Raw genomic sequence first — 27,649 nt, forward strand, 5'->3', positions numbered from 1 at the left:
AAAAACAAAAACAAGCCAGGTGTGGTGGCCCACGCCTATAATCCTAGCACTCAGGAGGCAGAGGCAGGTGGATCTCTGTGAGTTCGAGGCCAGCCTGGTCTACAGAGAGAGTTCCAGGACAGTCAGAGGCTACACAGAGAAACCCTGTCTCGAAAAACAAAACAAACAAACAAACAAAATAGGCTGATCCTTGAGCAAGACACTCTCTCTCTCTCTCTCTCTTTCTCTCTCTCTCTCTCTCTCTCTCTCTCTCTCTCTCTCTCTCTCTGTGTGTGTGTGTGTGTGTGTGTGTGTGTGTGTGTGTGTGTGTGTGGTGTGATATTTGAGTGGTATGCTATGTATGCACAAAAGGAGTGAAGAACTGGTCAGAAGACCCTTAGGATCAAGTGCCCCTGGGGGCACCCACAGCACCTCACAGCCCCACACTAAACATTTACAGAAGGCTGTGTTCCGCTATGAGTGAGGTTAGCAAGGGTGACATGAAAACCTCAGGCATCGACTCCTTCAGATTTTTAAAGATTATTTGGTGCCACGAAAGTCAAGATTGTCTACCAGTCTTTTTCAAACTTTCAACCATGACCCACATTCTCATGGCTTCCTAGAGTCTTAAATACACACACACACACACACACACACACACACACACACACACACGCTTACGGAGCAAGAGTTTGTATCAAACTCATCTTGATTACTTGGGTGTTCTCTTTGGTTTGTGGTGATGGCCAGCTGAAACGTTTTGTGGCTGGTACTTAGAGCCAAACACAGACGTGTTCTGAACACATCAGAAAGCATCCTGCCCATTCAGCAGGCCCTGGGAGCATCCCCAAGATCGCCATGGGTATCCACCATCGAGGATGAGAAGGAAGTCTCCTACAGACAGGGGACCAATAACGGTGACTCACATCCAGGGTGGCAATCGTCTTGCATCCCACCTGTCCAAGGTGCAAGTCAAGCTTCTGCAATTCCTTGCAGTGTTGTGAACCTGTTTCTTAAGGGTCCCCCAGTTGCGCACCAGTCCTTTGGGATCTCTGCTGGAGCGTGAGCAGAGCCAGGTTGGAGAGCGCAGGATCCGAGGCCATCCCACTGTCTCCTTGATCAGTTGGGAAGACACTGTGGAAAGCAGTGCGTGCTCCCCCACCATTGGCTGCTGGCTGTGCTGACCCCGAAGGTCCTCTAAAGCCGTCCTCGCCCCAAGCAGACTCGGCCCAGGCTGGGTGACTCAGATAACGGTAGGAGCTGGAGAGAAGGTTCCACGGATCTTCCAGGGATCTGCGCTGGGGAGGCAAGTCACTGTGCATGTCCCTGGAAGGGTGTCCGTCTGGCGGCTGGGCCTGCGGGCAGGTTGGGGACCCAAGATCGCCCAAGGAGAGCGGGTTGTTCAGAGTCCGGAGGCCTCGCAGCCCCGGCGACCTCGGGGCAGTAGCGCTGCCCGCGCGAGGGGTTGGCACGGCCCAGGACGAGGGGCCACCTGTGGGCATCCAGTCGGGCTCCCGCGTCTGGGACGAGACGCAGCTGGCCGGGGTTTCGCTGAAGGTCAGCCGCGAGAAACTCCGGCTCAGGGCGCCCAGGGTCTCGGGCTGCGGCGCCGGTGGGAGACTGTGCGCGCCGGGCTCCCGGGGAAGCGGCCGGGGTGCTGCGGGGCTGCTCCGGACACTCGGTGGCCGCTGCTCCTCGGCGCCACCGCCCGGCCAGGCCCGCGTCTTGGCGCGGAGTTCGTCGGCCACGGGCAGCAGCGCGTGGTGTGGCCTCTCCGGGTGGTAGAATCTGCACTTGACCCCGTAGGTGCATTTCTTGCCTAGAAAGAGGCCAGAGTGGAGAGGGCGCGGGATGAGACCTGGAGTGGGCAGAGGCTGCAATACCTGGCTGGCCCCATGCCCTTCCCCAGGCTGCTACTCTGCTGCCTTTTGCTGCGTCAAAGACCTCAGATCTGGAAGGTGACCCAGGCGGCAAGTGTTCTGGGATGGGTGGGAGAGAGTGCTCAGAGCTCCGCAACCCCCAAGGCCAGCAGAGTAAGCATCCATCAAGAAACTGGCTTTGAGCAGAGTCTGAGGCCAAACTCGGTCTAGTCACTCTTAGCCTCCTCGGACCCAGGGACCCTGAAGAAAGGGCTGACCTTGAGGATGGAGCCCGCAGTAGGGGTGCTGATGGTACAAGATCCCGCCTCTAGTGCTGCCTCAGTTTTCATTAATGGCCACATCCGTCCCTGCACTAACCTTTGCCTTCTCCCTGTACCTGTTCTAACTGGGGTTAGAACAAACGACCGAATGATCGGCCATATAAAACCCAAGCACTTCACAGAGTGAACCTCGACAACCTGGGCCAGCCTGGAGGGAGAGTTCCGTAAATTTTAACAAGAAAAGATTTTTGAATGTCACCCATATCTTCACGAACTTCTTTAAGCACAAAAGCCAGGAGCGTTAAATGACTTGACAAGGCAGGGTAAGACAGCTAGAATGAAACTGTTAACTCTGAATGGATAGCATGGACCAAGTTTGTAAAGGTGGGGGTGGAGGGGGAGATATCAGGGGCAGGATAAAACCATCATGTGCCAGGGATGGATGCAGTGAACGGACTGAGAACAAGAGCTGAGGGATGCACGGTCTGCCCCCTCCTCCCCCGCCACACACACACACACACACACACACACACACACACACACACACACACCCGCCGCCACCGCCCCCCCCCGCGCGCCCCGCCCCCCGCCCCTGAATGTGGCCCTCATGGGTGTCAATCCCTAGATCGACCTTGTGGGCAAGCTGCAGTCCAGAGATGCTAGGCTTTTCTCCAGGGTCAGGTAGCTGGTTGAGGGCAGAGCTTCCTTGGGCAGGGACCCAGGTTGCTGACTGGCAGGCTAACGCTTCCCACCACGCCCCTCTGCTGTCTGTGCCAGTTCCAAGACAGAACACACAACGCCTGCGTGCTACCCACCATAGGGACAGTGCCGCCAAGACGGCTCTGGGGGCCTTGGCTTCTTGCTTAGGAAATTGCTCAAGGTTGGTCCACGGCGGCCCAGGGGGTCATCAGGAGGCATGAACCTGAAAAATAACCATAGAGGGGCTACTTCAAGAATGAATGGGACTAACCACTGGTACCTTATTCAGAGGCTCAGGAGAAAAGGCCTGAGCCCCCCTCCCCAGAGAATACCAGACGGCATGAACCATGTACCATACATAGCACAACCTCCCTTCACACCAGCCTCTCCCTGGGTGGTGCTGGCCAGTAGGTTCAGAACCACCTCACAGCTTGTTACACAAAGGCAGTCTGAAAGTTTGCACTGTCTCTGTTAGGCAGAATTGGACATTTTTTTCCTCCAGGAATTTACATATTAACAACTTCCTAGGTGCCTTTTATGCAGGAAAAGAAAAACATATTTGCTGGGGCTCCCCAGCCCTTTCCTATCACCCCCCACAAAAGCCTAAGAAAGTCCATGGCATTAACAGACAGCTCCCAGGAGGCTTGGGAACTGTGTACATGCCTTGGAGGCTTAGGTCTTGTGATGATTCATCTCAACTGTCAACTTGTTGAGAATAACCTGGGAGACAGGCCCCTGGGCATGCTTGTGAGCGGGCATCTCTGTCAGGTTAAATGAGGTGGGAAGACGTACCCCTTATGGGCAGCACCATTCCCTAAGCTGGGACCCTAGACCGTATAAAAAGGGGACAAGGTGCACTGAGCCTACACATACATCACCCTCTGCTTCTTGACTGCAGAAGCAACGTGACCAGCTGCCTCAGGTTCCTGACACTGTGACTTGTTCACTATGATGGGCTGTCACCCGGAACCATGAACCAAAATACTCCCTTAAGTTGTTTTTATCAGGGTATTTTATCAAAGCAACAAACCAAGAAACCAAGACAGGCCCCCTTCCACCCACTGGCCTTACACCATGGCTCTCAGCTCTAGCATATGCAAAATGAAGGATCCATATTGACAGTCTAAAACACCAGCAGGTATGCCGATGAAGAAATAGACCCCTGCATACAGCACCTCTGGCAGATTCCGCCCCACCCTTTGCAAACTCTGGGTGTGGAGGAACCTCTGGGCTTGGCCTCAGTTTCTGGGGTTGCCCCGACTCTGCTGCACACGTGGTCCTCTGATGCCAGCCTGCCTCCTGCCTGCTCCTCATCCCCAGCACAGAACCTCAACAAAGAAGGGGATACGTGTTCCAAATGTCACTTACACCTGTAATCCCACTATTAGGGAAACTGAAGCAGGAGGGTCGCAAGTTCAAGCCAGCCCAAGTAAGTTAGTGAGACCTTAACTCAAAATAAAATTGACAAACAGGGTTACCAATGTGCCTTTGATATATGCACAAGTATATGCACAAAGCCTTGAGTTCAGTACCACAAAAACACAATGCTTCTGGGGGAAAAAAACAATAAAAACAAACAAATGAAAACCCTCCCATTTACTAAGGTCCGGTGTTTCCAATAAACCCTTTTGGTCCCAGGAACCCCTTCCAACCCATACAAAGTTCTAGAGGAGGGCTAAGTGGGGGAAAGGGTCATCTTTGTCCGTCACTGTCATCCACAAGTTGAATGAGTCCCACCCTGCAGAGAGCTGAGTGATCCCTGACCCAGTGTGGACTCCAGGGCTCAGCTCCAGCCACACAGCTGGCTTCTCCTCCGAGTTGGGACCTGACCAAGAATCTGAGGCACCGCCCACTGCAGTTATTAAAAGTTCTCAGAGGCTTTACCTCCCTCTCTCTCGGGAGCAAGAGCTGTGCCAAGAGGGCCCTGGGGACGTGCCCAGGGCACTGAGGCAGGAGCCCTCACTCACAGGCAGTCAGGCCCTGCCTTCTGACCCTCCACCCCCTTAGCAGAGGGCCAGGCATCAGAAGGGACTTGGCCAAGGCCCCTGGTTGTCACCAGGCCAGAGGCAGCCATGACCTGTGAGCCCTCACTGGGGATTTCTGAAGTCTAGTTTACAGACTTGCCAGATTCATCTAGACCAAAGCTGGACAGGGAAAGCCACTAGCGCAGGAATCTGGAAATGACAGTGGGGGTTAGGGCAGGACAGCTGCTGAAGCCTCTGTCCTGGGGCTCAGAAGGGCATCTCTTCTTGGGTTCAGGAATGGGTGGCAGTGGGGGGGGGGGGACATATCCAGACCTATCCCCAGGAATAACTACTACTCCTTACAGGATACAGTTTTCTCTAATCTTCACAACACTTCAGCAGGCCACTTCAGGGCGGGGCCTCGGAGGAAACCAATGTGTGAGGTCCAAAGCCTTAGTTCTTGCCACTGCACTCTACTGCCACCCTGACTTTGGGGTCAGGCACTGTTCTCTTATGGGGCAAGCAGACTGAGCATCACCTGGAGTGCCTTTCTCTCCTCTCCTCTCTGCCTGGCCATAGTCATGTTTTTATTCTCTCACACTCTCATCCATTCCTGTATCACTAGTCTGTGTGTGTCTGCTATGCGCCAAGCATGCTGGGAACATGGGGACTGAATGGCAGCCTGTGTCATAATAGAGTCGAAGACCTTGTCTCAAACCACATGACAGAAGGCCAGTCAGAAGCCCCAGAGCAGGAGTTGATGGATTGTTGCCTAGAACAGAAACCAAAGAGCTGGGTTTGTAGCCCAATTGGTAGAATGTTTGTCTAGGATACCCAAAGCCTCAGCATGGTATAAACTGGGCGTGGTGGTCCACATCTGGAACTGTAACACTCGGAAGATGGAGGCAGGGGGACCAGAAGTTCAAGGTGATCCTTCACTAGGTGAGTTTGAAACCAGCCTGGGAAATGGAAAAGCATCTCAATCAGTATTCTTAAAAGATTTATTTGTACTATTTTTAATTACGTGTAGGTATGCATGTCTGCCTGTGGGTCTGAACATGTGAGTGCAGGTGCATCTGGAAGCCAGAGGTATCGGGTTCCCGGGAGCTGGAGTTATAGATGGTTTTGAGATGGCTGACATGGGTGCTAAACACTGAATTCTGATCCTCTGGAAGAGCAGCAAGTGTTCTTAACCACTGAGCCATCTTCCCAGTCCCAGCCAGCATTTTTTAAATGACAAAAACTTGAAAGGAAGAAATACAGCAAAGTTGAAATCTCCCCTCCATGATAACTTTTTTTATTTTAATTTTTAGATTTGTTTTTATCTTATATATATGAGTGTTTTGCCTCTGCCTGTCTCTCTCTCTCTCTCTCTCTCTCTCTCTCTCTCTCTCTCTCTCTCTGTGTGTGTGTGTGTGTGTGTGTGTGTGTGTGTGTGTGTGTGTGTGAACCATATGTATGCCTGGTACCTATGGAATCCAGAAAAGGGCATCAGATCCCCTAGAACTGCAGTTATGGATGGCCGTGATCCACCAGGTCAGTGCTGGGAACCAAACCTGGGTTCTCTGCAAGCGCATTGAGTGCTCTTAACTACTGAGCCATCTCTCCAGCCCCGCCCTGAAGGATAACTGTCTTATGGCTTCCCCTTGGACAGAAAACGAAGTTCGTAGCTTTGCAGGGAGTGGGTTCCATTGGCCGTGAGAACCAAAGGTCCTGGGCAGAACCGCTTTTAGGGAAACCAGTCACAGAAGAGAGGAGACATGAGGGACAGAGATCGTCCCCTGGCCTGAGGGGGCCTGGATCGGGCGAGCAGACTTCCATCCCTTACCTGTCATTTACAAAGGAGAACATGAGCAGTCGCTGCTCGATGAACCACTTCCACTCTGGGTTCTCATTCTGCAGGTCCCGGTAGTTGTCGTTGGAGACAATGATACCATCTTTCTCAAAGGCTACCTTCACAATGTAGCGGTCGTCGTAGCAGACCACTCGCTTGCCGTTGACCTTGCGGGACGGGGTGTACACCAACACAGCCTGTCGCTCCAGCTCCTCCAGCACGTGCTGCTCTGAGGCCACAGGCAGAGGCTTGAGTCGGGGCTCCAGAGAAGGGCCCCGCCTCCCAACCCAGGAACCCCTCCTAACCCATCTGCCTCCAAAACAGCCGCCAGTAAGACCTGGGCAGGTTCGAAGGGACTGTTTATTACTGATTAGGCAGTTTCTTACTGTAAAGTGTAAACTGGCCTCAACTTCACAATTTCTCCCCTTCTGCCTCCGGAGTGTGGGGATTATCACCTGTGCCACCAAGGCCGCTTTACTCTTTAATGCCTTCGATCTCAGCCTTGGGAGGTAGAAGCAGAAGGAACAGGAGTGCAAGGAGCCCCTGCCTCGAACAACAAAAAACCGCAAAAGTGCATAGCACACCTAAGGTACTTGCAATAAAAAGCGCCGTGAACTTTGAGAATGGGGTGCGCCATGCCCGGAAAGTCCCTGCTGCCCATCCCAGTCCAAAAGCCTCACTTCCCCTTAAGATAACCTGTTATAAAACAGTGTTGACCGTCCCCCCCCCCTTGCTTTTATTTTCACAGGTACACATGCGAGGATCATTTTCAGTGTGGCTCTGTCGCGGACTTTACCCAGCGAACAGTCCATACCCACATTCGCACACCGGTTTCTTTGTTCGGTTACCATACGGCGACATGGTCCGGCCATGCCCACGTGTTTGCTACTGTCCCCAAGTGAGTCTCTGGCATGGACATCCAGGGAACCCCCTGGGCTAGATCGATCTCTAAAACAGTTTTTGGCCCGCCAGGCATAGCATGGTCCCTTACAGGGTTTTATTTTGCATTTATTTCTGGTTACTGATGGATTTGCGCATCTTTGCCTACTTTTACTGCTCATTTACAGTTTTCTTCTGTAACAGGCTTATTTATGAAAGAAGCCCGTCTTTCTGTGGGTTCTTGTCCTTGCTCCATTAATTTGGAGATGAACCCCTTCAGCAGTAAAATGTAAGGTATAATGCTAGGGATGTGACTGGGTTGTCCGAGTGCCTCCCTCTTATGCATGAAGCCTGGAGTTCAAGCCCATCACTGCATAAAATGGGCCAGGGTGGCCTGTGCCTGTTGGTCACCCCCACACTTAGCAACGGAAGCAGAAGCAGGTGGATCAGACATTCAAGAAGGTAGAGCCTGGTGCTGTCTAGACTCTTCTCTCTCTCTCTCTCTCTCTCTCTCTCTCTCTCTCTCTCTCTCTCTCTCGTCTGTTTGTTTGTGGCACTACTGTCTGCTTCTGAGCCGAAGTTCTCAACGTGCCCGATTTCATTCATTTTTCTGCACAGGACTGCCCCTTTGTGGTTTATTTTAAAATCCCTAGCCAAGTATGTTGGCACACACGGCACTTGGTAGACTGAGGCAGGAGAATCGCCACAGCTTTAAGCTATAAAGTAAGTTCCTGGACAGCCAGAGCTACATAGCAAGACGCTGTCATAAAGAAATGAATGAATACATAGAGGTCAGAGGACAAATTTTGAATGATTTTGACATGAATCCTATAGAGACCATGGTAAAGCAGTACCAAAGGGTACACATTCACATTGGAAGTGGTTTGGCGGTGATAGCCAGACCCCAGAGGTTGACAGATTTGAGGAAGACAGAAATCAGAAGAAACCATACTGATTCTAAAGTGTGGAGGGAGCCACAGCCCAGCAAATGCCTGCGAGGCTGAGCAGAGGTGGGAACAATTTTCCCTGGGTGCAGCAAAATGCTCCAGGCAGAGGCAAAGCGCTAGCGGTGAGCCTGGGCCTGTCCTCATCTCCCATCCCTGTCCCTATGAAAAAGAAGAAAATGTGGCTAGCAAGGAGGGTGGCCTCGATGAGCTGTTCTCTGGGAATAAAGCCCCGGTGTCCTCCCATCCGAGTGTGTGGTAGGCCCGGGGGCCTTGCTCCCTGTCTGCTTCAAGAAGGAGATGTGCAAAGGACAACTGTGAGTGAATGCCCAAGGTCATCCTTGGAAAAATCCTGGTTCTAGGAGAGAAACCACGGCACATACATAGGTGTTTGTCTAAGCAAACTGGCTCAGGTGAGAGGTTCAGTGGGTAAAGACGCTTGAAGCTAAGCCTAACAATTCATGTAGCATAAGTGCGTGCGTGTGTGTGTGTGTGTGTGTGTGTGTGTGTGTGTGTGCACGCAAATAAATAAATACAAAAATAAAATAAATAAATGTGCCTTTTTAACAAAGCTTCCCTATGAGCGATAAAGACTAACAGACTAATCAGCAGACTTTAGGAAAGAAAACCTAAAAACAAGAGAGACTGAAATGAGCAAAGAGAACTAATCTTAGAAAAAAATAATAGGACGAAGGAAAAACAAATAGAAAAGGGGAGAATTTTTTAAAACGTACACGTTAACATAGAAATATCCTAGAAGACACAGCATCCATAAGAAGAGCAGCTCACTTAAAAAACAAACAGAAAGAGAAGGGGACAAGAAGAACTGGTAACCACGAGCGTCATTTAAAACTAACTAAAGGTCTGGACAGATGGCTCAGTGGGTGGAGCACTTGTCTAGCACTCATGAAGCCTGGGCTTGACCAGCAGCACCACATAAACCAAGCCTGATGTTGCACATCTGTAATCCCAGCACTGTGGAGGTAGGCACAGAGGGATCAGAGGTTCAAGGCCACTCTCAGCTATGTACGGTGTTCAAGGCCAGCCTGTGCTGTATGAGACATTCTCTCTCTCTCCCTCCTTCTCTCTGTCTCTGTCTGTCTGTCTGTCTATCTGTCTCTCTCTCTCTCTCTCTCTCTCTCTCTCTCTCTCACACACACACACACACACACACACACACACACACACACACACACACACAGAATGATACAGAGACCGAGAAACAGAGGAGTGGGGACAGATACCTTTGTTTAAAATAAGAAAGGAAAAGTCAAGCGAAGCTTCCAAATGACCACGAAGTAACCACCATCCTGCTGTTGACTCAGCTGGGTTCATACCAGCAAAGGTTTAACACCTCACCTCTTGTAAGAAAGTAGAAGGAAAACCAAGCAAGGGCTGGGAACGTAGTTCTATCGTAGAAGCCCGGCCTAGCATGTGAAGGCTCTGTGTTCAAGCCCCTGGACAGCAAAATAATAATAATAATAACAAGAACAACAACAACTGTTTATTTACATCACAGTGTCCTACTAGTTGTCGCTTAGAATATCTGCTAGATTTAAGAATTAAAATGGGGCTGGGGCCCTCTCATCCCTATCTCTCCAGAGTTATTATTGCCTTCCTGCGGCAGACTTTGTGCTTGCAGGAGCCCCTGCTCCCACCTACCTTCGTTGCCCAGGGACTCTGTCTCTTGATGCAGAGTTAGGGGCCCCTTAGGTCTTAACCACTGACCCTCTCAGCCTTCCTTTCTAACTGCTCCCCATTCCTTTGTGTCCGCGGCCAGCACATAGAAACATTTTGTACCAGGGACCCCCAGTGGCTACCACCCTGGGCTGGAACACAGGTAGGTAATTTTCACGATCCCTCCTGTCCTCCATTACAGTCTCTCCAGGATTACTATTAATTTCGTAGTCGTCTGACAACAGGAGCCCCTCTTTCACCACACCCTCACTCCCTGGGAACTCCACCTCTCCATGTGGGCCCCAGTGGACCTAGCTCTGACTTTTCAGTGGAGACTCTGGAAGCCAGAAGGACCTGGACAGATGTCCTACAAACTCTGAGAGACCACAGATGGCATCCCAGACTACTAAACCCAGCAAAATCATCAATCACAATTGACTAAGAAAGAAAAATATTTCAAGATTACATACAGTTTTAAGCAATTTCTATACACCAATCTAGATCTATAGAAGGAACTAGAAAAACAAAATAGTCAAAGACAAGGTTATCCAGGAAGACACAAGGAATAAATAATCCCAAAAATGTTCATTATAGGAAACACACACAGCAGTAACAACAAAATAAAAGGAATTAGTAAGCACTGCTCATTGATAACTCAATATTAATGGTCTCAATTCACCAATGAAAATGGATTGGATTAGAAAAAACAAGATCTATATTTCTGCTGCATCCAAGAAACAATCTCAACATCAAGGACAGACATTACCTGAGGGGAAAAGTATTCTCAGCAAATGGACCCGAGAAGCAAGCAGTTGTAGCCATTTCAATATCTGACAAAACAGACTTCAAACCAAAACTTACCGGAAGAGTTAGGGAAGGGTGCTACATACTCATCAAAGGAAAAAGATCTTCCAGGAGGAAACTGCACTTCTAAACACTGAAGCATCAAACCCACGGGCTCCCAAGTTTATAAAGAAACACTACCGCAGCTACATTCACATATTGACCCTCACACAGTGACCGTGGGTGACCTCGGTACCCCACATTTGACAACCAACAGGTCATCCCGACAAAACTAAACTAATAACATCATAAATAAACGAACCTAGCAGATATCTACAGGACATTTCACCCAAACATTGAAGAATGTACTTTCTTACCAGCACTTATAGAACTTCCTCCAAAACCAACCAGATACTTGGACACAAAGCAAGTCTCATCGGATACAAGGTAACGGAAATAACACCCTACAGCCTATCTGACCCCCACAGATTAAAGCTGGATATCAACAACAGAAACAGCAGGAAGTATACAAACTCATGGAAACTGAACAACTCACTACCGTGAAAACTGGGTCAAGACAGAAACTGAATGAAAGCACAACACACCCGAACCTATGGGACACAAGGAAAGTTCTAAGAGGCAAGTTCATAGACTAAGTTCCTACATAAAAAAAAAAAAAAAAAAACAAACAAGCTGGGCAGTGGTGGCACACGCTTTTAGTCCCAGCACTCGGGAGGCAGAGCCAGGCAGATCTCTATAAGTTCGAGGCCAGCCTGGGCTACAGACCAAGATCCAGGACAGGCTCCAAAACTACACAGAAAAACCCTGTCCCTCAACACTGAAAGAAAACAAAAACACTAACATTAATTTCTGGGTCTCCATTTCCATTTCTTTAAATGAAGAGATTGAAGCGGTATTTGGGAAATAGCCAATGCTACCTGACAGAATGAATGTCTCCCTCAAAGTCTATTTACTATTAGCTGTGAAATGCGGATCCAATCTTCAGAGGGTTAAATGTTATAAGACACAATTGTTTTATAATCATTCAGAATAAATGATAAAGCAATGTGCTTGTCTATAAATGCACAAGTAAGAGTTACAGAGTATTTGTTTATTCTACAAGTTTTCATGGCATTTCTGCTCTGAGAATGCTGAGTGTTCATAATCAGCACTGAACTATGAACTCAGGGAGCTTTCAGTTCGGGAAGAAAGACCACTAAACCAGTTCTAGACAGGCAGCTGATCACCACGGTGGGTGACGTTACCACAGAACGGGGTGGGGCATACCTCTGATAGGGGTATCAGATCTTGATGGCTCTTTCCTCCAAGATGGGACAAAAACCTTGATGTAGGTGTGTCCTCTGTCCCTGAACCAGTCCACAGCCAGACGAATTCCCCGGCAGGAGAAGGCTTCCTTGTTTCCATGGCTACAATGGAAGACAAAGAAATCTGAGGAGAAACAAAAAGGGACTTTCTCTGGATGCATTCTGGGTCACAGCCTCAGACTGAGAGGGAACTGGGCAAAGAGAAGCTTAAACATTGTCCATTCTTCCCATAGACCATGGCTGCAGGCAGCTTTCTTTTTTTATTATTTATTTGTTTTTTATTATTTATTTATGTATATGAGTGCTTTATCTGCACATACAACTTTATGCCAGAAGAGGGCATCAGATCCCACTAGAGATGGTTGTGAGCCACCATGTGGTTGCTGGGAGTTGAACTCAGGACCTCTGGAAGAGCAGTCAGTGCTCTTAACCGCTGAGCCATCTCTCCAGCCCCAGGCAGCTTTCGATAGGGATGCAGAGGTACGCAGGCTCCCCTGGGTAGGACGAAGGGTGCATATTCCAAAGGATAATTGACCTGTCCACTCTTTAGCTGAAGTTAGTAGGAGCCAACATCAAAGACAAAAAAGAATCATGAAATAGACAATATCAGACATCCGCAGAATTGCTTGCCCTCCGAGAAATGATTGTACTGGCTCTATCAGGGCCCCCCAGTCCCCGCAAGGGACCAGTGCTCCACAAACCCCACAAAAGACATCAGTGTTGCAGAAAAGGGGCTATGCGGGACCTCGCTGCATCTTTCAGGCCCCTTAAAAATCATCACCCTAGCCAGGCACCGAAGTATACATCTTTAATCCCAGCACTTAGGAGGCAGAGGAAAGTGGATCTCTGTGAGTTCTGAGTCAGCCTGGACTACACAACGACTTCCAGGCCAGCCAGGGATACATAGTGAAGCCCTGTCTCAAGGAAAAAGTAATCGTCTTCCTTAAGCAGGGAATGACAGCACATTCCTTTAGTCCTTGTGTCTTTGAGGTAGAAACAGGAAGATCAAAAGTCTAAGGTCATCCTTGGCTATACACTGAGGCTAGCCTGGGTTACACAAGACCTTGGTATGGAATAAAGTGTGTGGGGGATCATCTTCCTTCATCTTAGAGGGATGAGAGATGTGGAGGGGTTTTAGCTTTGAGGTAGATATAAGAATAAGGCAGACACCCATGTGTGGCTCGCAATGCTTCGCTGGCCCACAGAGAACAGACAGTGAGTTGGGCGTGAGGCGTGAGATAAGAAGCTACGGAAATCATCAAACAAGAGTCAGTGGTCAGGCCTGAGCTGCTGCTGCTGCATAAATCAGAACAGAAAGTGAATGTGGGGACATTGAGAAGGTACCTGAACTCAGTTTCTGGATGTGGAAGTGACAGAGGAGAAGGTATCAGGTACTTCCGGGTTCCTTGTATACATGCACGGTGGGCCGCGCACTGACTGGGGGACTCTGGGAGGGCTCTGATTGGAGGGGAAAAGCCATTCATAAGTTTGGCTTTGGATACAGAGTGACTTGGAGAAAGTTTTGTGACTGTTCAGTGGACATGTTAAGTAAACAGCAAGAGGTCAGAGGAGAGATCTGAGTGGTAAAGGTTGTAGGTCATCCCAGCTTAAGCAAGAGTTGAAACCACAGAGTGGACCGAATTATTCGACCGCCAGAGAGGAAGTTAGAGGCCTTGAGCTTGGCCTGGAATGAGTCTGGGATGCAGCCGCTGGTTTTAGCCAGGGTAAAGGATGTCTTACAAAAGAGACAGAAAAGATCTCTCCAAGGGACAAGAAGAGAAACAGCCAGATGTGCTGCTGTCTGGAAGCCAGGGAAAGAGGCAGCTGAGTACCCTCTGGGGGACCGGTGAACCGAGGCTTCACTTGGACTTGGTCAGTCAGGTCACTGGTGCTGGAGACAGAGACAAGTGGCTGGGTCTGGGACACTGAAGGCAAAGTTAACAGGCTGAGCCATGCATGTGACAGAGCCTGACCTCCAGATTAGATCGTTTTCTGCTCTCTACTCCTCAACCCGTTTTTCCTCCAGCTGTTTACTCCTCCACGCACCTTCCTAAAGGGGTCTTCGCAGCAGCTCTTCCTATCCTCCCACCGAACTCACTCCTCTTCCTCTTCCTCTTCCTCCCGCTCTCTGCTGAATCCTTGCTTCCCCAGGAAAGCATCCCTTGACGGATTAGGACTCCATCGCCCAGACGCTTCCTAGCATTTAAGAACATTCACCCAGCCAGGCACCGTGATGCACACTTGTAATCTCAGCACTCAGAAGGCTGAGGCAGGAGACTTGCCTGGAGTTGGGAGGCTAGCCTGGCTGCTTACATAGCAAGTCTTTGTCAAAACAGAAAACAAAATAAACAACAACAACAACAATAACACACACACACACACACACACACACACACACACACACACACACGAACCCAGGACACTCTGCATGACCACCAAGGTCCCAGGGACTAACTATGGCCCCTGATTATTGGTGAAGGCTTAGTGAAAATCCTGCTGAGTAGATCTGTGATGGAGAAGATACCAACCTCGGCCTCCTCACCAGCAGAAAGAGAGACAACATAGGCAAAAAGGAGGAGCTGCCTGGAAAGACCTACAGCCCTATCCTACTGGGGACCGAAGGGACAGCAACGTAAGCACAAGTCACAGAATAAGTGCAAGGGACACAGAGACCAGAACAAGTTCCCTCCCCCTCCCCGCCCCCAAGGAAAAAAACATGTAAGGTGGGAGTGTGTACAAACAAGTGCGGTGCTGGAGGAGGCCAGAGGCATTGATCCATCTAGAGGGGGAGGTGACGGGTGCCTGTGAGCTGCCTGACTTGGGAACTGAACTAGGATCCTCTGAAAGACTCTGAACTGCTGAACTCTGAACTGCCGAACCCTGAATTCTGAACTCCAGCCCTGAGACAAGTTCCCAGAAGCCTGGCTAGAAATAACCAGCTCACACCCAGTTAAAGACCACACTGAGTTCCCCTTGCTGCACTGTCTCTGTTGTGTGATTTGGGATTGGGACAGACACAGGTTAACAGACTAAGAACGGGGAGCTCAGGGAAGCAAGTAATCTGTAGAACCTGGAGTGGGTATGAACTATCTCTGGGAGTTCCTTCAGCTGTGGTAGCCATGAGGATCCTGACTTGGCTGCCTCCTCAGAGGCTGCTCTGGGAGGCTTGAGCAAACAGCGGGGAGGAGATGGCAGCCGGATGCAGTGGGAAGGGAGGAGGAAGCGAAACATGAGTCCCTTCCACCCCCACACACAGGTTGAGAGAAGGAGGGAGAGAGGTAAGGGGATCATTCTTAGGGTTGTTCCTGGCCCCGCCTCCTTCTTCTGATAAGTCCTGGGAGGAGCAGGATACAGAAACTGGCCTCAAACAAGAAGCTGAAGCCTTGGGCCAGCACATCTGGGCAGGCTGCACAGCCTCAGAACAGTTCTGGCTCAGCAGGCCGCCTGGTTTGAAAGTGGCCCAGAGCGGAGCTAGAAACAGTTTTCCAGACCTCTTACAGGCCCGAGGCATGGTGGTTGTCAGAGATCCAGGGACGGAACAACAGGTCCCTGCTGGAGGAGACTATTTTAAGCCCAATAGGTGCCAAAAAAAAAAAAAAAAAAAAAAAGCCCAATGACAGTCCTGCCACAAGCCTTAGAAACTCCTTTCCTAAAAAGCATCGGGCCTCACTTGGTCCCACAGTCATCAGCAAGGCCTCCTGGGTAGCACAGGCCACCACTAAAGTGAGAACATTACCCAGAACCAAGAGGCTCCACCCTAGGGAAAGCTGTCTAATAAACACCAGACCGGCCCCTTTGGTGACAACAGTGACCAAAAGATGTGGCGACCTCTTGGGATGACCTTGCAGTCTGGAGCTGAAACAGGGGACTACACCTTGACCAGGACTGCCTAATTTTGCATACCTCTTCCTCCTTGCTCCAATTCCTCCTTTATTTAAACCCAAAGCTCATCTCAGTTCCCTGAACTTGGGGTCCCTGGACCCCTTTATCTGTTCCTTTTCTCAGTGTACATTAAGTCAGTCTCTGGTCTCTTTAATTAGCATGTTGGGACAGGGGTCAGGGCTTAGCTGTTGAGGCTGCTGAAGCCCCAGCTCTTGCCTTAAAATTCTTGTTACAATCCCATTTCACCAGGACACTCTTGTAGCAGAGTACCATGAGAGCCAAGACCTCCTGTCCCAGCTATCACATAAGGTCTCAATGTCCCCAGTGGTTATTGGGAAAGGAATCAGGCCAGGGATGGAAGCACAGAGCCTGAATCAGCCTAGCCTCCCTCAAGACTAGACCGGTAGGTAACACCATAAGGTACAGGCAAATGTCAGGTCAGCCCATCCTATTCCTAAAAACTGAGGAAATACAGGATACTGTGAAGGATAGACACCCCCTTCTCCACCTTCCCTCCCTCAGGTACACACAACTCCTGTCCAAAGTCATCCAGCCCCAGTCAGTTATCAAGTAAAATGATCACTACCACAATTACTCTGAAAGTTATTGAATTGCTTGGTCTCCTGGGACTCCCCGTGTATCTGTCTAATCCTTCTTAAACCATGCAGCATGCGTGTGTCTCTGTTGAACTGGTGGGCAGACTTAAGGACAGGTGCAAAAGGCAATCCTCTTTTGCAACCTGGAACTCTCTATGAGTTTTGATACGTGTAGAAGGAGTATGGTAGCCGGATGGCTTGAAGTGACGGCAGTAATGGTAATATTATTGGTTCTGAAAATAGTTGATCATTAAAGAGAAATAAGCCAGCCTTCCCTCCCTGATCTTTGGAGGGGGGGGGGCTGTTGTGTGATATTTTGTTTGTGTTCTGACAAATAAAGCTTGCCTGGAGCTCAGAGGGCGGAACTAGCCACTAGTTAACCAGAGAGGCCAAGGGGTAGTGGCACACACATTTAATCCCAGCACTTGAGAGGCTCATGCCTTTGATCCTAGCAATTGGGAGGCTCATGCCTTGATCTCAGCACAATCGGGAGGTGGAGACAGGAATATAAGGTGGGTGGAGACAGGATCTCGGCCCCCTTTTGGACGGAGGATTCATAGAGGTAAAAAGTCTCTAGTGACTGCTGCTCTGCTGCTCTGACCTTTCAGCTTTCACCCCGATATCTGACTCCTGGTTTTTATTGTTAAGACTAACTAGGATCATGCTTCAGGGGCATTCAGTGGGAGGGGAAAGGAGGGGAACTGAGCCCCAGTAGAGTTCCAGTCAGGAGATGACAGTCATCCTGGGTCCCTTTCCAGGAGAAACGTGTCCATCTGGGCATTTGTCCCTGTCTTTGTACCAACTTATGAACTCCTACTACATACAACAAGACTGTGCTGAGGGCTAAGAGACCCACTAGACATGCTGCTGTAGTCCTAGTACTCGGGAGGTTAAACAGGATGGTAAGCTCGAGGCTGGCCTTGTCTGATAGTGAGTTGCTGGCCAGCCTAGACCAGAAGATCTTTTCTCAAGCACAGGGCCTAACGACATAAGTCAGTTGGCACAGTGTTTGCCCAGTGGGCCCAAGCCCTGGCAATCAGACAAGTCGGGCATGGTGGTGCATGCCTACAATTTCAGCACTCAGGAAGTGGAGGCAGGAAAACCAGGAGACCAAGGTCCTCTTTGGCTACATTGTGAGTTTGGGGACGGCCTGGCCTATGTAAGACCCTGTCTTAAAATAACAAGAAGAAAAGAAAGGGGACACCTTCTGGCTTTCAGGTCCCTTTTTAGGGGAATGGGGACTGTTAGAGAGGCTTAAAGCTCATAGAGAGTTCTGTTCGCCAGGTCATATGGCTCATTTTACCATTCCATTACTCCCTTGAGGAAATGACTTTCACTCCCAGTTTACCCTTATAGAAACTAAAACAAAGAAACATGCCCAGCTCTCTGATCCGGTGGTAACTCTACAGGCCTGTCACTACAGACTCTTCCTTCCTTTCCCCCAAATCTTTGAGGCCCAGAGAACAAGCCTTGTGCAGTGAGAGGCCTCCCATGGAGGACCTTCCATGGAGAGATTGACAGACCCTGGGAACCAGCTGCCATGAGGCCATGGGAAGGGAAAGGAGGCCTAGAAGTTTTGAATATTGGGAGGGTAGAAAAGGGAAGTGGTTAGTGTCTGAAACAAATTTTGCCTACATGACAACTGTACCCGTGGCAGCCGGTTAAGAGGACTGTCATTTGCACAAACTAGACAACATAATTGTACACACTGCGTTCTGACTAGTGTCCAAGAAGTCTTTGTAGAAGTCAGGGGCTCACAGGATGACCCACGGGGTACAAGGTTATGGTCATGGGGTGGAATGAACAAAGATGTCTCCGGGCTCTGAGATGGAAGGGCTGCGCTATTTCTGCCCAGTTTCTTGTTGGACGCTCAAATGCTGGTGCTCTGAATCTGCCCACTGGGAGATCTAACTCAGTCCAGGTCATGGAAGGAAAGAGGGTGTATAGGGGCCGTCCTGATTGACACCTTCTTCCTTCTTTCTTTCTTTCTTTCTTTCTTTCTTTCTTTCTTTCTTTCTTTTCTTTTCTTCTCCTTCTCCTTCTCCTTCTCCTTCTCCTTCTCCTTCTCCTTCTCCTTCTCCTTCTCCTTCTCCTTCTCCTTCTCCTTCTTCTTCTTCTTCTCCTTCTTCATCTTCTTCTAGTTCTTTTTCTTCCTTCCTTTTTTTTTTCCTGGTTTTTTGAGACAGGGTTTCTCTCTGTGTAACAGTCCTGGCTTGTCCTGGAACTCAGTTTGTAGACCAGGCTGGCGTTGAACTCAAAGAGATCCACCTGCTTCCACCTCTCAAGTGCTGGGATTAAAAGCATGCACCACCACTGCCTGGCCTGCCCACTTCTTATGAGGCAGAAATGGGTGCAGATTTGGGTAGGAGCCCAAGACCCCAGCCCAGAAGTAAAGTGGCACCTGATCCCAGACATGGTGGTTAACATCTATAATCTGCCGGGCGGTGGTGGCGCACGCCTTTAATCCCACCACTCGGGGGGCAGAGGCAGGCAGATCTCTGTGAGTTCGAGGCCAGCCTGGTCTACAAAGTAAGTTCCAGGAAAGGCGCAAAGCTACACAGAGAAACCCTGTCTCAAAAAAACCAAAACAAAAACAAACAAACAAACAAAAAACCATCTATAATCCTAGTATTCAAGGGGCTGAAGCAGGAGCATGAAGTTCAGGGCCAGTTTAGGCTACATAGCAAGGCTTCAAACAAAAGAAAGCAGCCTGGTGTGCTGTCTGTTTTGGAAAGAGAGGGAGAAGGGTCAAAGGCAAGCTGGGGGTACTAGGCTACGGTGCACTAAGTCTTGAGTGCCATCCCCAAAACCACATAAAACCAAGCACAGTGATGTCCCAGCACCCCAGCAGTGGAGGCAAGGGAAGCAGAAGGTCAGGCTTATCCTCTGCTACATAGAAAAGTCAAAGCCAGCCAGCCTTGGCTACATGAAACTGTGTCTATATAAATAAATAAAGTGCGTTGCTGGACATTTACCTTGAAGCCAGGTGTCTAGAGAACAGTTACACAGCTAACAGACTTACATTGTGTTCTCTTTCCCCTCCTTTATATGAACACACACACACACTCACACACACACACACACACGTACACATACACACACACACATACACACACACATACACACACACGTACACATACACACACACTCACACACACATACACACTCATACACACATACACACACTCACACACTCACACATATAAGGGTGTGCCCCTCGAAGGGACTGTAATGGAAAGGATTCTCTGGCCTGTGAGTCTACCAGAGCCACCATTCCAGGTACACATGATGCATGAGGGATCCCAGCATTGGTGGCAGCAGGAAGTGTCTTGGTACTGGCCCTGAAAACCCCTGGTGAAGGGAACAGGGAGCTGGTACATCCTGTCCGTAGCTGGCACGCTACCTGAAGGGCTGTATTCCACACAGGAGGGCTTTGACACCAGGGCAAAGGACTGTGGGGGCATGGTCGCCCGGCCTGCAGTCATTTCATAGGCCACACACAGGGAGAGGGGGGAACTGCAGGGATGGGAACTGACAGAGGTGATGGAGAGCTGCAGGGATGGGAACTGACAGAGGTGATGGAGAGCTGCAGGAATGGGAACTAGTAGGGATGATGAAGAGATGAAGGGATGGGAAGGTGGTGATGGAGAGCTGCAGGGATGGAAAGGTGGTGATGGGTGGCTTTGGAAAGGGCACAAAGCCCAGAGCTGGTGTTTTCTTGCTCTGTGACCTCGGGTGAGTCACTGAGTTTCCGAGCATCCAAAGAAGAGAAGTCCCCTTACGAGGAGCATGCCCTCATGTCTTTCTAGAATTCTAAAATAAGTGCTTTGAATCTTAGCATGTCAGAGACTTTTTTAAAAAGTCTTCTGAAGTTACCTAGCCAAACTTCTTAATTGTGTAACTAGGCCTCAAAATAAGGATAAGGTCTGGGACTCATGGAGGCTCCTCAGTTGGTCAAGTTGAAAAGCTGGACACACACTTTGTCAACTTGTGTCGCCACTACAGTTAATTCAGATGAATGAAACAGGAAATGACGTTTAGCCCTCGGTCCTCTGTGGTATCAGCTACCTTCCAAGGGTTCAACAGCCACGTGTAGCTGTGGTGATACCTGTGTACCCTAAAAAAAAATTTGCCTGAAGATCAGAGAGACAAAGGAACAAGCCACTGCCACGTCTTACCTCTAGGACTCCTCAGCCTGAAAAGCCTTTAGTTCCTGTCTCCTCGCGCCTTTTATACCTTTCTCCACCCAGCCATCACTTCCTTCTTAGTGCTGGGATTAAAGGCGTGTGACTCCCAAGGATTGGGATTAAAGGAGTGTACCACCACTGCCTGGCTCTGTTTCTTTTCTAGACTGAGTCAATCTCATGTAGTCCAGGGTGGCTTTGAACTCACAGAGTTCTAGATGGATTTCTGCCTCCCCAGTGCTAAGAGTAAAGGTGTATGCCACCACTACCTGGCTTCTATGTTTAATCTAGTGTCTTGTTCTGTTCTCTGATCTTCGGGCAAATTTTATTAGGGTACACAATGTATCACCACAGGTAGCAAATAGCTCCCGTAGTAGTAATACAACCCCAGAACTTTCTGCCCTCTCAATTGTCTTGGACAGCCTTGAACAAGTGGTCAGAACTTGGACTTTCAGGCAAAGATACACTGAGTCCTCTGCCTCTGGCCTTCTGCTTTCCTTTGTGGACATGAGACCTGCAGAGAGACTGTGGAGTACATGTAGACCTGGCTTCCCAGGGTCTGGGACAGTGCTCATCCGCTTTACAGTTTAGGGATCTCATTTATTTGACTTGCTCCTTACAGGATGACAAAGTAAGCTACCAGTCCCGCTTAGGGGAACCCATAGAACTCCTGGTTCTGGAAACTTCAGGAAACTGAAGGCTTTTAAGGGTTGTGATGGGGTAGCTCCACACATCCGGTTCCCTTCCGTGTAGATGAGTCGTGATCAGAATGTGTTTCATAAATCTCAAGGCCCACTGTGTCCTGAACAAATACATCCCCCTTGCTCATAAAAAGCCTTTAATCCAGGACCCAGTCCAGTCCATCTGGGTTCAACCGTCGCCCACAGCTTTGGCTTAAACAGCCTGAAGGGCTCAGGAGAGAAAGCCACAAAAGCTTCTACATAGAGTGGCACATAGCACCGGAAGCTGGGTCTCTAACTTGACCAAGTGCTGACCTCAGAACCCATCAAGTCCCTTCCTCAGCAGACAGGGACAGATGGCCTTCCTCAGACAATCTGTATGGACACAGTGCAGGTGGCTTGGTGCGTTATCTCTGACTTCTCATTGTTTGTCAGTGGTCCCTAATGCTTTGGGGACCACAGATCCTTTAGTTATTTATTAAAAATCTTCTCTGCAGAGAAACAATCGTATGTGCACAAATGTGCCATACTGCATATCATCTCAAGCCATCGATGACTTTGAAAGTAAATGGGCCCCAGACCCAGTCATGTAGGAGAAAGTAAGAGAAGAGGCTCCCCCTTAGGGCATCCAAAACGGAACTCAGTTCTGTGGACAACTGGAATTGAACCCAAAAGCTCCACTCAGACTTCTGCCCTCCAGAAACAAAAGCACCTGAAGACATGTTGTTTCAAGCCATCACATGACAACAGGTGTTGGCCTGTGGGGGACTTCTGGAATGTAACTTCCCGATGATTGGGGGTGGGGCGGGGGGTGAGGGGGCTCTAGCAGGCCTGAGCAGGGCAAACATCACAGACAGGTTTTACCCTTTTTCCTCTCCCTTTCAAAAAATAAAAAGACTTGCTTTCCTAAAGCTAGACCCCAAGGTCTGTCTGTTCCCTTCCACTGACTCATTCAAGAGACAAAACATCAAGGTCCAACCACCAAAATTCACTATTTGGCTAATATGTCCAGTTAAGACTACCAGCTCACCCTAGCCCAGACTCCACCCCTTCTCCCCTTAAAATCTCCCTCCCGCAGAAGCGCCTGCGATTGCTCTCCTGCTCACTTGCCACTGTGCAGCCTCCTCAAACCCCGATTGTTTTCCCTCCAGGGCAATACATCTCCTTTGTCGTCTGGGTATGTCCTGTACTGATGCTGGGGGCCGACCTCCCTTTCAGGGGGAGCAAACATGGCTGTCAAAAGTCAAACTGTTGATCCCTGTAAGCAAAGGCATGGGCCGCAAGCTCCAGGGGGCAGAGGGACAGCCAGCCAAGGAAGATGTCCCTGCCAACAGGAGCTACACGTCTGGCATGTTAGGGATAAAAGACACATGTCCCACCCAGGCTTTAAGTCCCCCCCATACACACCCAGGACCAGATAGCAGCCTCACTTCCCAAAGCAATCTGGGATCGTATAAGCCTCCGAGAAGAAGGATCTCCTAAAAGCATCTTTCTGGCGTTATTAAAATTCTGTGCTCAGTAGATAATGAGACACTATTTTGAATTCCTATAAAGGGGCACTCTCTGTGGCAAGCCTTTCATGGCCGAGGATCTATCTGGCCCTGGGAACACAGGTCTTGTCCAAACTCCCACTGCAAGGGACAGTAGAGGAACAGAGAATGTATGCGCACACCCTCCATGCTCTTAGAACTTGCCTTTGAAGGAAATGAATTAAGATCCACAGTCAAAGAATCGTTATATAATACATGCTTTTCCCTGGGATCCAAGGGGCAAAGGGGTGTGTGTGTGTGTGTGTGTGTGTGTGTGTGTGTGTGTGTGTGTGTGTGACACTGAGGTATTTTGTTGACAGAAAGTATCTGGAAACACTTAGACTGTGATACTTTCTTTGCAGTAAGTCTGTGTAATGGTTTCCATTTGTAACCCACACAGATCGAACGTGGAAGGACAAAATTGACCACAGCTGGAGGACCAGAGCTGGAGGTCTGGGGGTGGCAGTGGTAGCAGTGAACGGATTGACCCAGGACACTTCATAGTCATGTACAAATAGAGGATGTGGTTTCAGTTTGAATCCCAGGCTGCACGGAGAGTCTCATCCAAAGAAAGCCCTCTACCGTGAGCTCCCCAGCATCATTTTAACAGTGTTCTCTGACCCCCAAAGAGAAAACGCCATCCTGAAGTAGTCTGTCTGTCCTATAACCATTCTACAGTTTGCACTCCAACTCAGGGAACGCATACCACTTTGGGGCTGATGTGGGGGCTTTGATTTGTGCAGTGACAACTTACATTCAAACCTTCTCTCAATTACTGCCCAGTGAGCTTTCTCCGGATCATGCAGATGCCAGGTACCTCTCCCCCCTGCACTTTCTATGGCTGTTGGAGCATATTGGACTCATTTTTTTTTTAATTTTTATTTTGCAATACAATTCAGTTCTACATATCAGCCACAGATTCCCTTGTTCTCCCCCCTCCCGCCCCCCTCACCTTCCCCCCAGCCCGCCCCCCATTCCAATCTCCTCCAGGGCAAAGCCTTCCCCACAGACTGAGATCAACCTGGTGGACTCAGTCCAGGTAGGTCCAGTCCCCTCCTCCCATGCCGAGCCAAGGGACCCTGCATAGGCCCCAGGTTTCAAACAGCCAACTCATGCAATGAGCACAGGACCCGGTCCCACTGCCTGGATGCCTCCCAAACAGATCAGGCCAAACTAAGTACATTTATCAATTGGTGGGGTCACATGTGAGAAGGTCAGAGGACAGTTAACATGAATCCCCATCTCTTTCCACCATGTGAGTCCCAGGGAGGGAACTCAGGTCATCAGATTTGGTGAGAAGTGCCTTTCCCATCTGAGCCGTCTCACTGGGCAATGGATTCTTCCAGACCTCTGTCCTGGCTAGCTTACTGTCAACTTGATACAAGTTAGAGTTACCTAGCAAGAGGGAAGCGTCATTGAGAAAAATGCCTCCATAAGACTGGCCTAGAAGCAAGCTTGTGGGGCATTTTCTTAATTAGAGGTTGATGTGGAGGATCCAGACCATTGTGGGTAGTGCCACCCCTGGGCAGGTGGTCCTGGGGTATGTAAAGAAGCAGGCTGAGGACGCCATGAGGGGCAGGCCAGTAAATAGCATTCTTCCTTGGCCTCTGCTTCAGTTCCTGTTTCCAGGTTCCTGGCCCGAGTTTCTACCTTGGCTTTTTATGATGATGGACTGTAACCTGGAAGCCAACTAAATCCTTTCCTCCCCAAGTTACTTTGGGTCATGGTGTTTCATCACGGCAATCGGAACATGCTGAGACAGTCCCTTTTAACAACCCCAGAGAGCAAGATGTCATAGTTTCCCATCTGCTGCCAAAAGAGGGCGTAGGAGAGACACGGAGAGCGAATGCACAACAGCTTAAGTCCCAGGGAGAGGCGAGGGGCTCCATCACCCCTCGGTAGGATCTCCGTGGGCAAAGCTAGCAGGTGGAAAACGGAGCAGATGGCCTTGGGACACACAGTGCTGGGCGCGCGGGGACAGCCCTGAGGCTGGGCCACACTGGGCTGGACCATTCCAAACCTCTGTTCTGCAATGCCAAGTTCAAAGTGAGCTCAAATCCCTGAGGGGGAGCTTCGGATGCCTGTTGACACATTTGGGGCCGCTGATAACTGCTTTTCGGAATTCCTACTCAGCTTTTTAAAAGGGAAGTACAAGTATTTATAGCTGTGAGTGAACAATTTCCTATGGCTCTGCCCTCTGCCCGGCTGTAACTCGGCCAAGTTTGCGCAATGCCCTCCTCACCCAGCCCTGAGCGTGGCAGCTTGGGAGACTGGGCCACAGCGGAGCTTTGCCAAGTCAGGCACAATGACCGCACGCGCCGCCATCCTGGAATCCCCAAGCACACAGAGAAGCCAGGTTACAAAGACTGGCCTAGCTCTATCAGCAGCTCAAGGCGGGAGGGGAGAGGCCCCAGACTCTCCTTTCAGTCTTAATGGGACCTGCAGCCTTGCCTCCCCACCAGCCCCCAGTAGAGGGCTTTGAAGACAACCCAAGCACTTCTCGCATTCTGGTTCTCAAGCCCTAAGGGAGACTGTGGAGACCTACTGGCCTGCTCTCCACAGAGAGGAACCGAGTACTCTCGGCTTCCCAGAATAACACAGCTGGCTGGGGACAGACTCCAGAGGAGCCGTATCAGTCAACGCCTAACCCTGGGCTCCTGCCCATCCCTGGCTCCCGTCCCTCTGAAGAAGGCTGCTGCTCCTGTGAGCCTGGACACGGCACCGACTTGCTGAGCACACTCCAGCAGGCACTTTTTTGTAGCTCAGATTATTACAAGTCCCCTCTGGGGAGGGTTGATTCTATGTCACAGAACTGCAAAGAGAGGCAGCTTACCTCATTCCCACAGCTACTAAGACATAGAAGAGGGATTGAAAGCCTGATCTAAAATAAGTGAATGAAAACAAAGACAGACAGAAAGGAAGGAAGGAAGGAAGGAAGGAAGGAAGGAAGGAAGGAAGAAGAAAGGAAAGAAAGAAAAGAGCCCAACAAATTCAAATTAGAACTACCATTTGATCCAGCTACACCTCTTCTGGGAATCTAAATCAGGCATCCCCGAGACGCTTTCACAGCCGTGTTTACTGAAACCCTATTCACAATATTTGGGTTATAGAATCAGTCTAGATACCCACCTCCAGATAAACGGACACTAAAAAGAAATGAGGTATGTACACATAATGGAGCATACGTTATTAAAAAAAAATGATGATTGTGTCATTTTCAGGAAAACAGATGGAACTTGAGATTCATCTTCTTAAGCAATATAAAAGCCCAACTCAGAAAGTCAAAGATGGCATATATATGGAATTGAGATTTATGTATGTGTATTCATGTATAAGGCCGGGAAATAGAGGGTGGGCTATTTGTTAAGGAGGAAGGGGACCAGTGGAAGAAGAGGAGAGACAGAAGGGGGTGATGGGAAAGTGACTATGGGCAAAGCGTGTGATATACATGGATGACTATGTCATCAGGAAACCTATTATTTTGTGTAATAGTTAAAAAAAAAAATCATCCATTGTGCCTAAAACTCTTTGAACCAAACCACGGAGAGGAAAATCGTCCCCTAGACTCCTGAGATCAAGGTCTCTGGCCCCAGAACCCAGCAATAGCATGAAGGAAAGCAAGGACACTACCTCATGGCCACATTGCTGCCATCGATCACTATGGGCCGCAGGTAACTGGCTGGATCTCCGTCAGCCTCTTCCAGGCCTGATCCCAGGCCCTGCTGGGCAGAGTCCCGGGCTCCGCAGCATCCCCGGGGCGTCAGCACTACCCCAGTGCTGTTGGCCGGATCGTCCTGGACCCTCGGGCGGCTACCAGTCTGGATCAGCTCCTGTAGCACGTCATTGACCAATGCGCTGTCACCCAGTTTGCCCAGCACCCTGACCACGTCGTCCTGGCTGTAGCCCAGTTTCTGGAAAAACTCCATCTTGCTCCGACGCTCCATAGCGTGCCAACTGCTGCCTGGCACAGCTCCTACCCTGGGCTTCCTTCTGGCAGAGCTGCACAGGCATGAGCTGAAAAAAAAAAAAAAAAAAAAGCAGTAGTCAGGTGTTTGCTGAGCAGCCTGGCAGCAGGGCCACTGGGTGAGGAGGGCACGCTGCGTGGACTCCTCCCTCCTGGCGTTATCTGTCAGGAAATCACGCCTAGCCTGGTCCCCTTGGGGATTTTCAGTTGCTTGGTGTGGCCGGCCAGCCACAGATGCAATCACGCCTCTTTTACTGATGTGTTCTCCGAGGCCTTTGCTCCTGTGTGCCCGTGCAGGGAACACTAGCCAGGGCCCAGGGTGGCAGAGGTGGAGTAGGGCACCAAGCCAAGGAAGCCTTTTGGGAGACTCTGTTAGGAGCGAGCTGGCGTCCACTCAAATTTCTGCACGGAACTGGTTAGCGCCAGTACCTCAGGGTGTCGCTGTGTTTAGAGACAGGGCCTTGCGGGCACACGGTGCTTCACCCTGCAACAGCTGCGCTACAAGAAGTGAGGCGCTTTAGAGCAGACACACACACACACACACACACACACACACACACACACACACAATGACCTCAAGAGGGTGAAGG

The 27,649-nt window shown here is 49.8% G+C and overlaps 1 protein-coding gene and 1 pseudogene across 1 annotated transcript; one reads left to right on the forward strand and one right to left on the reverse strand.

Moving 5' to 3' along the window:
- Window positions 1-685: 685 nt before the first annotated feature.
- On the reverse strand, window positions 686-27,103 carry Zc3h12d (zinc finger CCCH-type containing 12D). Its single transcript, XM_059272767.1, has 5 exons — window positions 26,726-27,103; window positions 12,187-12,326; window positions 6,611-6,845; window positions 2,935-3,041; window positions 686-1,798 (listed from the first exon to the last, which is right to left on the reverse strand). Exons 1-5 carry the CDS (start codon window positions 27,037-27,039, stop codon window positions 993-995), a joined length of 1,602 nt encoding a protein of 533 aa, XP_059128750.1. The 5' UTR covers window positions 27,040-27,103; the 3' UTR covers window positions 686-992.
- On the forward strand, window positions 16,770-16,887 carry LOC131918937 (small nucleolar RNA SNORA40; annotated as a pseudogene).
- Window positions 27,104-27,649: the final 546 nt, after the last annotated feature.

Source organism: Peromyscus eremicus, chromosome 8b, assembly GCF_949786415.1.
Source record: "Peromyscus eremicus chromosome 8b, PerEre_H2_v1, whole genome shotgun sequence".
Classification (NCBI taxonomy): Eukaryota; Metazoa; Chordata; class Mammalia; order Rodentia; family Cricetidae; genus Peromyscus; species Peromyscus eremicus.

Excerpts from the sequence above, each read along its gene's own strand:
- Zc3h12d (XM_059272767.1), bottom strand. The coding sequence starts at position 27,039 with ATGGAGCGTCGGAGCAAGATGGAGTTTTTCCAGAAACTGGGCTACAGC. Across the intron at positions 6,846-12,186 it reads ATCTGATACCCCTATCAGAG|AGCAGCACGTGCTGGAGGAG; the intron begins GTATGCCCCACC and ends CTGTGGCCTCAG. Across the intron at positions 3,042-6,610 it reads TTCTCCTTTGTAAATGACAG|GTTCATGCCTCCTGATGACC; the intron begins GTAAGGGATGGA and ends GTTATTTTTCAG.